The sequence below is a fragment of the Phyllobates terribilis genome, unplaced genomic scaffold (genome assembly GCF_046119375.1).
Source record: "Phyllobates terribilis strain yellow unplaced genomic scaffold, ASM4611937v1 Scaffold_7__3_contigs__length_470593459, whole genome shotgun sequence".
Classification (NCBI taxonomy): Eukaryota; Metazoa; Chordata; class Amphibia; order Anura; family Dendrobatidae; genus Phyllobates; species Phyllobates terribilis.
Window position 1 is genome coordinate 61,169,669 of NW_027362767.1, and position 12,748 is coordinate 61,182,416.

Genomic DNA, 12,748 nt, shown 5'->3' on the forward strand with positions numbered 1-12,748 from the left:
GGTCCACAGTGTCAATCATTCAGGAGTGTACCGCCACTCCGACAAGCAGGAGCCAGGAGGCTGGGGAGCGGTGCGCTCCTGAAAAGCATACGTGAGAACAACCTTTTTAATAGTTAGATCTTTTATTTTGACTAGTTCATAATATCCCTCATATAAAAGTCACATGAACCAAAAAGTCATTTTCTCCCACAAATTGGGCACACTCCTCCCATGCTGGTCGCGCCATATGTGTGTGGCTACAGGGTTTTTTCCCTTTTTTTTTAATTTACTTATAAACAAGAACCCCCTGAAATTCCTATTGGTGTCCTCCAAAAAAAACAACCTTTGGATGCTTTAGCTTTCATATGACGTACGGCATTTATTACACGTCCCTATGCATTATCATCATTAGGTGTTCTATACATAGTAAATCATGCAGAAAAACAAAAAAGTACATATAAATAAGAGATAAATAATAAAGCGATAGATATGAGATCGATACAGAGAAAGCCGTTTCCGTTCATAGCAAATAGAGGCTCACAGGTTTAAGCAGATACTTACCGGTATGTCTAATTAATACTTGAGCTTATTCACATACAATAAAGCAGAATCAATGAGAAGATGCTTATTTACATCAGACGTTACATCCACTGACCCATGTGTATTCTCCCCAGCATGCCATCTACACCCAGGGCAGCCTCCAGGCACACGTACATTCAGCCCTGATCATAAAATCAGTGCTTATGGCTGTATATAACCTGCAGGCACAACAGAACACAGCCTACAACATACTGATGAGTCTGAAACAAATTCAGAGAGTCTGAGTTCTCAGAAGCCCTATACAGTCGGGTATTAGTAACTGGAATAATTTACTTATAGGATAGACCTTGCTTATGGCTGTATGTTAACTGTGAATGACATTAAGATAGAATACAGCCTAGAATATACTAATGAGTCTGCAACAAAATCAGAGATTCTGAATTTCTAGCAGCCCTAAACAGTTGGGCATTTGTAAATTATTACAGTTATTAACAGGATAGACCTTGTTTATGGCTCTATATTGTCAGTGAATGACACCAACATAGAACACAGCCTATAACGTACTGATTATTCTGGAAGAAAATCACAGGGAATCTGAATTTTCAGCAACCCTCTACAGTAGGATATTAGTAACTGGAATAATTTACTAGGATAGACATTGTTTATGGCTGTGTGTTATGTGTGAATAACATTAACATAGAATACAGCCTATAACGTACTGAAGATTCTGGAAGATAAATCAAAGGGAACCTGAATTTCTAGCAGCCCTAAATACTAGGGTTAAGAGAATATTATTATTTATAGGAAATACACCAATTTCTTCCTGAATCAACAGTACATTATACGCTTAATTAAGTCATTATTTTTGGAAGTACATTATAGACTGTTTATGGTTGTATATAACCTGCACTACAGAATACAGCCTATAACTTACTGACAATTCTGGAAGGAAATCAATGTCTTTCCATTTAAATAACAAGAATATTCTCATAATATCCTTGTACTGTATATAGAGCAGCTAGAAAATCAGGCTCCCTTTGTTTTCCTTCCAGAAAAATCAGTACATTATAGGCTGTATTTTGTGCAAATGTAATTTACAGGTTATATACAGCCATTATCAAGGTCTATCCTAATAGCAACTGGAATACTGTCACTCTACTGTATAGGGCTGCTGGAAATTTAGATTATCTTTATGTTCTGTAGGGTATTAGTAAATTATTCCAGCAACTAATAGAACAACCCTTGTTGATGGCTGTATATAATCTGTGATTGGTACTTACACAGAATACAGCCTATAACGTACTGATGATTCTAGAAGAAAAACCCAAGCATCCTGATTTTTTAGCAACCCTATATCTTAGGGTATTATGAGAATATTCAGGTTATTAATAGGAAAGACATTCCAGAATCGATAGTACATTATAAACTGTTTATGGCTGTATGTAACCTGAAGGCACTACAGAATACAGCCTATAACGTACTGATGATTCTGGAAGGAAATCAATGTCTTTCCTATTAAATACCAAGAATATTCTCATAATAACCTAGTATATAGGACTGTTAGAAATTCAGATTCCCTGTAATTTCCTTGCAGACTTCTTGGTACATTACAAAGAATACAGCCTATAAACATACTGATGATTTTGGAAGAAAATCAGAGTCTAACCAGAGTTTCCAGCAGCCCTATATAGTAGGGTATTAAATTCCAGCTACTAATAGGATATACCTTATTTATGGCTGTACATAACCTGTGAATGGCATTTACACAAAATACAGCCTAGAACGTACTTTCATTCACAGGTTATATAGAGCCATAAGCAAAGTCTATCCTAATAGTAATTAGAATACAGTAATTTAATACTCTAATATATAGGGCTGCAAAAATTTCAGACTCTTTGATTTCCTTCCAAAATCATCAGTATGTTATAGGCTGTATTCTTTTTAATATAGCAAAAGAGTCTGCACGGAAATCACAGGGAAACTGAAATTCTAGCAGCCCTATATACTAGGTTATTCTTGGTATTTAATAGGAAAGACATTGATTTCCTTCCAAAATCGTCAGTACATTAAAGGCTGTATTCTGCGCAAATAAGTCTGCGAGGAAATCCCAGGGAACCTAAATTTCCAGCAGCCCTATAAGCAAGGCTGTTAGGAGAATATTCCTGTTATAAATAGGAAAGCCATTATTTAAGGCTGTATATGACCTGCAGAACACAGCCTATAACTTACTGATTATTTTGAAAGGAAATCACTGGGAACCTTTATTTTTGCAGAAGCCGTATACAGTAGGTTATTGAGAAGTTATTTATTTTATTATTACGAAAGACGTAGATTATGGCTGTATATAACCTATAAATGGCATTTATACAGAATACAGCCTATACCTTACTGATGATTCTGTTGGGAAGTCACAAGGAACTTGAATTTCCAGCATCCAAATATACTAGGATGGTATGATATTATTCTTGATATTAATAGCAAAGACGTTGTTCATGGTTGTATACAAGCACAACAGAATACAGCCCATAATGTAATGATGATTGAACAAAAAATCATGGGGAATATGAATTTCCAGCAACCCTATACAGTAGTATTTTATTAAATTATTCCAGTGACTATTAAGAAAGACATGGTTTATGGCTGTATATAACCTGTGGCCGGCACTACAGAATACAGTCTATAATGTACAGATAAGTCTATGGGGAAATCAGAAGGAATCTGAATCCCGGCAGCCCTGTAGATTTCTATGACATTGCTCCGGTTAGGAATAGGAATTTTGCATATAACACTTACAGTTTAGGCAATTTCTAAATTACATTCTAAAGTGTTGCGTTAAGGAAACCAATTGGGATGTCATCACAATCTTCATCATTACATATTTACAAACTTTACATTTAGTCATTAAAGGGATACTTTAATACTTTTGCATGATTAAAATTTGCCTGCCGTTTTAGGTCTACAGCTCCAATGAAAGCCTATGCGTATCCCACGGCTACAGACTACAAAGCAACAAAGTGTAGTCTGATCCGGCAATCATAATTTCATCCATCTGTTCCCTGCAAAATGTATGTTAGTCGGAAAAAGGGGGCAGATTTAAGGCGAGTATGAGCAGAATCAGGGTTTGTTTCTAATCTGTAACCATAGTAGCACATAAATCTGCATAGGATCTGTATACCCAAGACTTGATTAAAAAAAAATCTTTTTTAAAGTCATGATTGTAGATGCATTTGAGCAATAGAATGGTAACAAAAGTAGACAGACCCGTTAACTGAGTTGTAAGATTGATATAAGGTTAATTTCTTTTTGGCATAATTCAAGGTTAGTGACACAAAAGTTCATTTTTAGAAATAATCCAATGTACAATTTTAGGATATGTGACCTCGGCTAGTTGCGCAGGTGCCATCATTTTTGCAATTGATATTTTACATTCATATTATTTTTTTGGGGGGGGTGAAGAGGATAGTAAATATTTTTAATAACACATTAATTTGCGGGAAAAAGATAATACTCCAATACAATCTTATGACACCGATTGGTCAGATGGCACTTTGGTCATTATTATATTAGTGAACACATCCGCTGAAATAAATATCTGGCCATGGCTGGGTGGGGGGGGGGGGGTCACATACATATTTTATATCATGCCGCTCTTCTCTTCCTGTAGAGAACTTCTTGAGGATGACTTCCCGATTAGCAGCTCCTTCTCTTGAATCAGACTGTCCAGCAAATCTTCCTGTCGATAATTATGGTAGACCTTCAGGAAAGCAAGGATTGCAATACCGAGCCAGGAGAGCCAAGCGGCCCAAAGCCCAAACTAGGAAACGGAGACAGGACAGATACACAATATCTTATTATGACGCAAGCGTAATTAAAGCAGCACGTGAGTAACGGTTTACTGTGGCGGCATCCAACTGAAAAGGATATGAGGGCGGAGCATTGGGCAACTCTTCTTAGCCAATCAGCATCTCTGGGTGTGTCCAACAGCTGGTACTCCTCCATTGTCCTCTTTAGATTAATGCCCACACAGAACTACTGGAAGGATTATGTACAGACTAGATATGAGTAAATCTCCCAAAATTCGATTAAGGGAAGAATAAGACGGCGGTATAACCCGGACAAAGGTCGCAACGCCAGCGGCTCTCCCAGCCTGAGCGGGACAGCATTTATTTCCTTCCGATGCTGAATTTATAAACTTTTCTGTTCACGCTTTCGCCCTCGATGAGTCATTCAATGTCTAATGCTCGTCCCTCTATTTCTTCCTGCCAACTGTAAAGTGTCTAAAATTCTCTCTAAAGTTTATCCAACTTTAAGACACCATCTATAAAGGGTTTTCTTCTTCTTTTATTTTCATAAAAAGATCCAACAAAATGTGGTATCTCAAGCAATCAGCCCTAGTATCTGCTTTCCCCATAAATTACAGCTATGTTCACAATGTGTTTTTTTTTTGGAGTGGATCTGCTCTAATATTCTTCTTAAAAATATTTTGAAAACTTTTCTTATTCATCTATATGGGAAATCCACTTTGCTCTCCATAGGAGAAGGGTTTTTTTTTTAGAATTTTTCTTTCCCTGAAGAGGTTCTGAAAAACGCATGTCTCTTCTTTGAAACGGCTTCTAATGAAAAATCCTCAGGACTAGTAGACATTGTCCAATCAAAAGGCCGCAAAGGACACTTCAAGAAAAGAAAAACTTCTGCAGGAAAAGAACAACCCCACCAAAAAGGGAGAGTTTCCTTAAGCCGTTTCTGTCTTGAAAAACTCAGCGTTTTTTTAACTCTTCAAAAAAATTGTGTGCAAACAGAGCCTTACTGTTTAAATTTCCCGCACTCAACCCAATTTGGAAAATTAGGAATTAAGACAACTTATTAATTTATAAAAGGGCACTGTGTGAGTAATGTAAAGTCTGGTCCACCAATGCACAAGACTCTCTTTGTAGATGTTCTCAACTCTGGACGAAAAAATAAGGATCGTGAACGCCCCTCTAAACTCAGAATTCACCAAAAGGCTGGACAACTCCTTTAGGATAATAAATAGTTAACCCTTACCTGTGCAATGGCAAATTGGTCAAAGAAGGCTGAATTTTCCAAGTTGAGCTCGAGGTCTCGATCCTGGAGTTCTTCACAACTTCCCAGAAGGAAAATATATTCAGGATCAGTTACAGAAAATAAACATCCCCCCCCCCCCCCCCGAAAGCAAGAGTAAAAATTTTGTAGGTAAAAAAGGGACTTATGGTCCTTAGTGTGAACCTGCCCAAAGCTTCCTTCACAATTCAATATGGCAACAGAAATGCCACCCCCACGTCAATGTCATCGGAGCCTCTTCTGGGTTCACACATTGGCTTAACTAAAGGGCTGCACACAAAGGTTTTTATTTTTGGGGGGGGATTAATTTACTCGACTCTAAATATTGAACAGAATCTCTCAGTAACTTGAGCATAAAAGTAACTCCTGCTTCCGGCTTGCAGGACGGCCGGCCGCTGATCCGCTGACTTGAGAAGAAAGTAAATGGGGTTAGTGAAGGCATTACTGCTACTACCCATCTTTTTCACAAAAAATGCAGCAAAACCTGATACCTGCGTTTTTTGCTGCGTTTTTGCACTTACTCATTGCTTTCTATGGGTGAAAAAAACCGCTGCAAAAATGCTGAAAGAAGCGACACGCTGCAGCTTTCCAATTTAGTTTAGATTTCTGAAATCTCATAGCTTTTGCTGGTACTGTAAAACGAAGCTTAAAATGTGCATAAAAATGCAGCAAAAACGCAACGTGTGAACATAACCTAAGGATGACTCATTAAGGCGTATGGGTTTTTTTGCGGACCGTTTTTCATCAGCATGCTAAATCCAATTTCCATCCATGTCTACTTCCACCATCAATGTGACATGAGTTTTTCTCATATGCAAAGAAAAAAAATTCAAAGCTTTTCCTGCCCATTAAACGGTAAAAAATGGAAACCATCTATACGCTGTCCGTGTGCAATCAGCATTTTTCATGGACCGACAGCCCTAAATTGATCCACGGATCTGAATGAGCCCTTGGGCACATTTTGCAAGAAACCGCACCACTTATCTTGGTATTGCGCCTCATTTTCCGGAATAAGTCTAAGATGCAATACCAGACATAGGCCACACACAAGAGAGGCGCCGTAATAAAAAATAAAAAAAGTGAAGTCCCTTCTTTCTAATCTCATGAGACTTAGCCGGCGGGAGACATAAATCTTTTCCACCAACCTGTAAGGTCGGCTTCCTTTCTCGGTAATGGCATCGCACCACATGTTAAATCCGACGCTGACAATAGTGCTGGCAATAAATGTAACGAAAACCACAAAGGAGCTGATCAGCAGATTCAGGAAGGCGTAAAAGAAGGAGCTGCAATAAAAAGAAACACAATATAACTCATGAGAAGACAAAAAACAGCAGAAGCAGCAAACAGAGTGCGGCACGCGGAGAGCGGGAATAAGCGGTCTACCCAGACGGCGGCGGTAATTAATAACCCCAAGGAGATGGCCCAAGTCTCCAGATTACTCTTCTCTTGTCTCATTATCCTCGTCACCTAAATCCCTTTATTTTTCTACTTAATGAGATTTTAAATCATACACCCTAAAGTGTCGCCTCGTTATAAATCATACTACTCAATTACAGGCAGGTAGCGGCTGTCGCCCCCGATGCATCTACACCGCACAGAGCCAACATCCGGCAACTCAATCCCAAAACTTTTTCTATGCAGCGAGACGTATAGCTCATCCCAAAAGTGATGGCGTGTCAGTAGGAAGTGCCGGCATGGCAGCTAGCCACTACGTATCGGCGCTGCATCCCCCTACTTCTCATGATCAGTGCGGGTCTCAGTGGTCACAACAAAAGTGACTGCACCTAGGGGTTTTCCCCCCAAATCAAACGTTATCTCCTATCAATAGGATTGCAGATAATTTGTTGGTTGCTGGGGGCCCAACTGAGATGCCTCAGAATCCAGAGAAGGGAGATCCACAGCACCCCTCATGCTGTTGCTTTGTAGTATGTGTGTAGAGCTGGATTCACACCTACACTACTCAATGCTACAGTAAAATCCCCTCCAAGATGTTGCTTTATGGTAAATGTTTTATCTCACTCCAGGGATAGATTCACATTTACACTGCTCAGTGCTGCTGTATAACGTCCTCCATGATGCTGTTTCTAGTAAGTGTTTATCTCACCACAGAGCTCGATTCACAGCAACTCTGCTCAGTATTGCTGTATTATGTCCTTCAGGTTGCTGTTTCTAGTAAATATTTTGATATACAACCAGGAACAGCGGATTTCAGACGCGCTGCTGAGTCCAAGATCAGAAGACAAGATGATAAAATGAAAGCGGTTTATTGTCCACGCATTTCAAAGTCAGTAACGACTCCTTCCTCAGGACACCCACATGTTGTTTTACTAAGTATTTATCTCACCCAGGGCTATGGAGTAAGAGTCCATTTTGGTGGAGTCGGTATAAAATGGACCGACTCAAACTCCTAAAATATATAATAAATTGGGTACAGTAGTTCAATGCAGTTTGTGGGGAATATTTTTTCATAAGAATTTGGGAAAGTTATGAAATGTCCTATAAATGTCTGTCCTATTCCTGATCTAAGGGTCTAGACTTTTAGCTGAGATGAATCTGTGCTACAGTAAATATATCACTTAAACACGAGCCGTGTATGAGGGAGTCGGAGTTGGAGTTGGTGTGATGAAAACTGAGGAGTCGGAGGTTTGGCTTATCGACTCCACAGCCCTGATCTCACCATAAAGCTGGATTCAAAGCTACACTGCTCAGTACTTCTGTTCAATTTTCTCCATGCTGCTGCTGCTTTTGAACATGTGCTACATAGAGACAAGAGAGTAGGAATCTCTCATGTCTGTGTGTTCAGTGTATGGGAGACATCATAGCACCTCGTCTCCACCCTCTAGCTCCGAAACTAAAAAAATATGAAAATATAACATTTATTTAACCTATAAGGTAAACACCATAGAGAGAAAAAAAATACCAAAATTGCATTTTTCAGATCACGGTGCCTTCCCCCAAAAAAACGCAAAAGGGATCAAAACGTCTTATGTCCCTCTATATGGTATCAACCAGAACTACAGCTCAGGGAGCAAAACACAAGCCCTCATCGTTTCATTGATGGAAAAATAAAAATGGTGAGGTTACAGAAAATGGCAACCCATACCATGAAAAAAAAAAAAAGATATATTTATTTTAAAACTTTGTAAACAAATATATACACTCCCTTAGTGAGCACACCAATTTTTGAAATCTGACCAGTGTCAGTTTATGTAGTAATAACTCTGGAATGCTTCAACATATCCCATTGATTTTGAGACTATGTTTGTGTGACACATGATACTTTATAATAATGGTAAATTTAGGTTGATACGTTTTGCGTTTATTTATAAAAATATCAGAAATTTGACAAAAATGTTTTAAAAATTGCAATTTTCAAACTTTGAATGACTCTCCCTTTAATCCCAATAGTCATACCACAAAAAACATTACTAAATAACATCTCCCTCATGTCTGCTTTACATCAGCACCATTTGTAAAATGATATTTTATTTTGTCAGCATTTTAGAAGGTTTAAAAATGTAGCAGTAATTTTTCATTTTTTCAAGGAAAGTTACAAAACTTATTTTTATAGGGACCTGTTCAGTTTTGAAGTGACTTTGGGCGTCCTATATGTCGGAAACCACCCAAAAGTGATACCATTTTAAAAACCGCACCCCTCAACGTATTCAAAACAGCTTTCGGGTAGTTCATTAACCCTTCTGGTTCTTTTCAGGAAGTAATGGAAAGTGGAATGACAAGAATGAAAAAGTTTATTTTTACCACCTAAATTTTGATAACTTCTGAACAGGCCGCTATATCCGGCAGACTCTAAGGCCGTTATTTGGCCGTTACCTGCCATGGCAAACATCAGGAGCACAAAATCAAGATCTCAGGGTGCCAATGGGGTAAAGAGGGAGCCCCCACACTCTGTAAACTATTTAGATTCTGTAGTCACTATTGACAGCAGAATCTAAGGGGTTAAACGTCCATGATCGGTGCCAACACTGCCCCACCAATCCTGGAAATACAGTGGATGCAGAACTTTAGTTTTTTGTTTTGCTCTAAGTTGTGTGACAAACTCCCTTTAACATTGCTGTAAGACGTACTGATGTAGCAGAGCAGAGTTTGTAATTTGCTTTTTGTAGTTAAACTTAACCCAGTGCAACAATCAGCTCTGCTACATCTGTAGAATAAAACCCTGGGGCGGCGGAGGCGGATTAGCCCCCCGGCTCAGATCCACAGCTGTTCTACCTGCAAATCTCTGTTTTCTGACGTTTAACCTCTTAGATGCCGCTGTCAGTCTTGACTATGGGATTTAAGGGGTTGATAATGGTGGGAGGAGGGGAGGTAGTGCCCATTCTGATGCCCATCAGCCCCCATGTATCATGATTGCGGGTGCAGATGGCACGGTCATGGCGGCCAGGGGACCAATGATGGCCGGGCTACATAGGAGAGCGGTGATTTTACAATAGAGGGAAATATTAGCGCTTTGTACAGATGATCAAGCGATCAGAGCTTCAAGTCCCCGAGGAGGACACAGAAAATATGGAAAATCTAAATTAAAAAGATTAAAAAAAACTAATATAAAAAGGTAAAAATCGGCCTCTTTTCCTGGCAAAAAAATAAAAATAAGTATATATATATATATATATATATATATATATATATATACATACACACAGAAATATTTGGTAACTGGACAATTAAAATATCATATTTATCCCATAGGGTGAACACAAAAAGAAATAAAAAAATAAATAAAAATGGCAGAATCTCACCCATCACCGTCCATAAAAATGGAATTAAGAGATGAGAAAGTTGCACTGACCCCAAAATGGTCGTGATAATAACTACAGCAGGTACCACAGAAAAGAACTCCGGAAAAGACTATGGAGCGGAACATAAAAAGCTACAGTAGGAAAAAGTGAAAATGCCGAGGGGCCACCGGGACTGTGTCACCCAAGGGCCCCAATACACCTGGAGCCGGCCCTGCTGCAGAGACAGGTGAGTGCAGACAGTGAGGTAGTGGGGTGCAGGCAGTGAGGTAGTGGGGTGCAGGTAGTGAGGTGCAGGCAGTGAGGTAGTGGGGTGCAGGCAGTGGGGAGCAGACAGTCAGGCAGTGGGGTGCAGACAGTGACGTGCAGGCGGTGAGGTAGTCGGGTGCTGGCAGTGAGGTGCAGGCGGTGGGGTGCAGGTGGTGGGGCAGTGGGGTGCAGGCAGTGGGGTAGTGAGGTGTAGGCAGTGGGGTGTAGGGGGTGAGGTGCAGGCGGTGGGGCAGTGGGGTGCAGGCAGTGGGGAGCAGACAGTCAGGCAGTGGGGTGCAGACAGTGACGTGCAGGCGGTGAGGTAGTCGGGTGCTGGCAGTGAGGTGCAGGCGGTGGGGTGCAGGTGGTGGGGTAGTGGGGTGCAGGCAGTGGGGTAGTGGGGTGCAGGCGGTGGGGTACTGAGGTGCAGGCAGTGGGGTAGTGGGGTGCAGGCGATGAGGTGCAGACGGTGGGGTGCAGGTGGTGGGGCTGTGAGGTGCAGGCGGTGGAGTGCAGGTGGTGGGGCAGTGGGGTTGTGGTGGGGCAGTGGGGTGCAGGCAGTGGGGTAGTGGGGTGCAGGCGGTGAGGTGCAGGTGGTGGGGCAGTGGGGTGCAGGTGGTGGGGCAGTGGGGTGCAGGTGGTGGGGGGCAGTGGGGTGCAGGTGGTGGGGGGCAGGCGGTGGGGTAGTGGGGTGCAGGTGGTGGGGTAGTGGGGTGCAGGTGGTGGGGCAGTGGGGTGCAGGTGGTGGGGCAGAGGGGTGCAGGCAGTGGGGTAGTGGGGTGCAGGCGGTGGGGTGCAGGTGGTGGGCAAGGGAGGTGTGTGCAGCATTCTCCCCTCTCCTCTCCAGTACTCACTCCTCGTGGCCCTTGCACAGGATGAAGAGGCTCCTCCAGGCCTGCACCGCCGCGGCCAGCAGCGCCAGCACCCCGGAGAAGACGCTGAACCTGCAGGCGGACTCCGGCCCCCACTCGTCCACAGTGAAGTGCTCCCGCTCCAGACTCACGTTCCCGCTCAGCCACAAGCCCTCCGTGAACAGCAGACATTTCCCGTGGAAGTCCGCGCTGTTCTCGGAGAGAGGCACCACCGCGATGAAGCTGAAGAGGAAGGCCAGGAAATATAGGACGCACTGGGCGAAGAGGAAATTGTTCAGCGCCATTTTCCAGCGAGGGAGGTCGAGCTCTTATAGAGGATGCGCAAAAGGCGCAGGTGCCAGGAGACAGGATGACGGGGAGGCTGCGTCATCCATCCTTCATCACTGGTCCTCATCATCATCATCTCCATCCCTAGTCCTCATTGTCAGCTCTATCCCTGGTCCTCATCATCATCATCATCATCATCTCAATCCCTGGTCCTCATTGTCAGCTCTATCCCTGGTCCTCATCATCATCATCATCATCTCCATCCCTGGTCCTCATTGTCAGCTCTAACCCTGTTCCTCATCATCATCTCCATCCCTGGTCCTCATCATCATCATCTCCATCCCTGGTCCTCATCATCATCTCCATCCCTGGTCCTCATTGTCAGCTCTATCCCTGGTCCTCATCATCATCATCATCTCCATCCCTGGTCCTCATTATCATCATCATCATCTCCATCCCTGTTCCTCATCATCATGTCCATCCCTGGTCCTCATCATCATCATCATCTCTATCCCTGGTCCTCATCATCATCATCTTCATCCCTGGTCCTCATTGTCAGCTCTATCCCTGGTCCTCATCATCATCTCCATCCCTGGTCCTCATCATCATCATCTCCATCCCTGGTCCTCATCATCAGCTTTATTCCTGGTCCTCATCATCATCATCAGCTCTATCCCTGGTTCTCCTCATCTTCAGCACCATCCCTGGGCCTCCTCATCTCTCATGAGCTCCATCCCTTATCCTCATCATCTCCATCCCAGGTTCTCTTCGTCATAAATTCCATCCCTGGTTCTGCTCATCATCAGCACCATCCCTGGTCCTCCTCATCCCTCATCATCTCCATCCCTTGTCCTCCTCATCTCCATTCCTGGTTCTCCTCATCATCATCTCCATCTCTGGTCCTCCTTTTACCTCATTATCAGCTCCATCTCGATCTTCCTGTGTCCTCCTTATCCCTTATAATCCATGCTCTTCCTCATTACCAGATCTGCTCATCCCCTGTCCTTA

General features: G+C 42.3%; 1 protein-coding gene across 1 annotated transcript; it reads right to left on the reverse strand.

Moving 5' to 3' along the window:
* Positions 1–338: 338 nt before the first annotated feature.
* Positions 339–11,812, reverse strand: TMEM179 (transmembrane protein 179). The gene is made up of 4 exons (XM_073638636.1): positions 11,456–11,812; positions 6,744–6,881; positions 5,563–5,641; positions 339–4,333 (listed from the first exon to the last, which is right to left on the reverse strand). The coding sequence occupies exons 1-4, from the start codon at positions 11,755–11,757 to the stop codon at positions 4,154–4,156; spliced, it is 699 nt and encodes a 232-aa protein (XP_073494737.1). The 5' UTR covers positions 11,758–11,812; the 3' UTR covers positions 339–4,153.
* Positions 11,813–12,748: the final 936 nt, after the last annotated feature.

Bases quoted from the DNA above. Each gene is read 5' to 3' on its own strand.
- TMEM179 (XM_073638636.1), bottom strand. From the start codon at position 11,757: ATGGCGCTGAACAATTTCCTCTTCGCCCAGTGCGTCCTATATTTCCTG. The intron at 6,882-11,455 runs GTGAGTACTGGA...TTTTTATTGCAG, and splicing joins CTGTGCAAGGGCCACGAGGA to CTCCTTCTTTTACGCCTTCC. The intron at 5,642-6,743 runs GTTGGTGGAAAA...CCTTCTGGGAAG, and splicing joins AAAGGAAGCCGACCTTACAG to TTGTGAAGAACTCCAGGATC.